At 39.2% G+C, this 2,342-nt stretch overlaps 1 protein-coding gene across 17 annotated transcripts in view; it reads left to right on the top strand.

The window, feature by feature from the left end:
- Window positions 1–2,342, top strand: part of Pbrm1 (polybromo 1) — a 171,546-nt gene that overhangs the window by 117,812 nt on the left and 51,392 nt on the right. For all 17 annotated transcript variants that reach the window (XM_023715655.1, XM_023715657.1, XM_023715665.1 and 14 more), the window contains one exon: window positions 261–406. In XM_023715655.1, coding sequence (XP_023571423.1) covers window positions 261–406 — 146 coding nt within the window. The remainder of the gene's footprint in view (window positions 1–260; window positions 407–2,342) is intronic.

The raw sequence follows: 2,342 nt of genomic DNA on the forward strand, positions 1-2,342 counted from the left end.
CTACGGGAAGGAAAAAGAGGGAGTGAATAAGAGCATCTTAAGAGTAACATTTTATGAAAAATATATGTAAAATAGAGTATTTGATAAGGCAGTTTGGTTTTAGTATGTGTTGCTGAAGCAAGCATAAGGCATTTTGGTTATGGCATTTCCATTTATGGTAGACTTTTCCTTTAAATTAATGTCAAAGAAAATCTGCTTTTCTTCTCTGTCTGCTCCTTGATTATTAGCTGCCTTTCTTCAACCATTTTCCTTTACCACAGGATAAAGAAGATGTCCCTGTGGAAATGTCCAATGGAGAACCAGGTTGTCACTACTTTGAGCAGCTTCGTTACAATGACATGTGGCTAAAGGTTGGAGACTGTGTCTTCATCAAGTCCCATGGCCTGGTGCGCCCTCGTGTTGGCAGGTGAGCTGGCATTGAAGTAGGGAAGGTAAGGTTGGGCCTGAGATTTGGAGCCAGTAGACATTCATCACTCTTAGGATAAAAACAAAAGTCCTTCTTCTGGAAAATTCTCTAGTTTCTTCTCATACCATACTTTCCTTTTCCTACTAACCACTTTCTTTAAATGCTTTCAGTTGCTGGGTGTGGTGACACGCACTTGTAATCCCAGCACTGTGAGTTCAAGGCCAGCAAGATCCTGTCTGAAAAACTAAAACAAAAAAAATAAATTCATCCATTGGCTCTTGTTTTCTTTCTTCTCTTGCAACTGACAGAATTCTCTGCTCTGAAATCTCCCTGCCCATTTTGTATTATAAATTCTTTAGTTTAAATTGGAAAAGGCACTTCCTTGAAGATACTTTTCCTTCACCTGCGGACTGGGTTAGGTCACACATTCCCAGAGAATCATGCATTTCCTTCTTCTTAGAGTACATATCATGTGTTGGTATTTATTATATTGTCATGTTTCTATTCCTGGCATTTCCAAATACCCTGAAAGTAGGAGCTCTTTTTGCTGAACTGTGTATACCCTGCTCAAATCAGAGTGCATGAAACGTATATTTGATGAACAAGTAAATTGATGAAAAAGTAAAAGTAAGATTGAATGAGGTTGGGGGGCACACTCATGTAATACCAGACCCAGCCTGGGCAACTCAGCAATTTAATGAGACCTTAATGAAAATAAAATATTTAAAAAGGGCTTAGGATACAGTTCAATACAAAGGCTCTGGTTCATTTCCCAGTATTAGGACAAGAATATAGCAGTAAAGGACTCAGGTACTGGGTTGGGCCATAGAGGACAGTAATTTAGAACAGCGTTTGGGAGCTGATGATATAGCTCATTATAGAGCACTTTTCTAGCAAATAAGAGGCCCTAAATATTGCCCACAGCACTATAAAAATATAAGTAAAATAAAGTTACAAGAGTTGGTTCCAGGAGATAATGATTTCTTCCCAGCTTTGATAGTTGCCTATCTTTTTTCAGATGAGTTTGTTTTCTGAGTTTGTTTTCTCATCAGATTTATTCTATTTCAGTAAGCCTTTATTACATCTATTTGCTAGGTTCTGAGGATATATTTAGTGAATAAAAGACAGATATTCTTAGTACTATGGAACTTTGTTCTGGTGGGAAGATAAACATATTGAGTAAGTAAAATTGTAGTCTGTTACATCGTGGGGGCCTGCCCATTAGCACAGTTCTTTAACTGTTGCTGTGGTTGGATCCCCAGATCCTCAAGCCACACTAGAAATGCCCTGAAGGCATCCTGAGCCATTTTAAAAAAAAAACCCTCTCTTACATTGTGATACACACTGTTGAAAAAATAGGTCATGGTGGGGCTGGTGAGATGGCTCAGTGGTCTAAAGCACCTACTTAGAACAAGCTTAGCAAAGCACAGGGACCTCGGTTCAATCCCCCAGCACCACATGCCAGCCAGCCCCACCCCCTGTGTGGGCTGAGCTGGCCACACACACACACAATAAATAAATAAATAAATAAATAAATAAATAAATAAATAAATAAATAAATGTTAAAAAAGAAAAAGAAAAAATAGGTCATGGTAAAGGGAGCCGGCCTGGTAAATGCAAGGTGTATGTATGGTCTACATTATACACCTTGGTGAACAGGTAAGCTGACACTTAGAGAGAGAGAATTGTGAATATCCATAGAAAACGTGTTTCAGACAAAGTGAATACTCAGTCTGAAGGCCTGAGAAAGATGTATGCCAGGGGCTGGGGAGATGGCTCAGTAGAATAAGCCTTTCCCTGGCAAGCACAAGGGCCTGAATTCAATCCCCAATTCCACCAAAAAAAAAAAAAAAAAAAGAGGTATGCCACACCTGTTCAGACTAGCAGTATTTTTCTAGTAGTCATGTGTGGGTTAGGTAGGGGCAATAGTGTATAG

The sequence above is a fragment of the Octodon degus genome, unplaced genomic scaffold (genome assembly GCF_000260255.1).
Source record: "Octodon degus isolate 3935 unplaced genomic scaffold, OctDeg1.0 scaffold00043, whole genome shotgun sequence".
Taxonomy (NCBI): Eukaryota; Metazoa; Chordata; class Mammalia; order Rodentia; family Octodontidae; genus Octodon; species Octodon degus.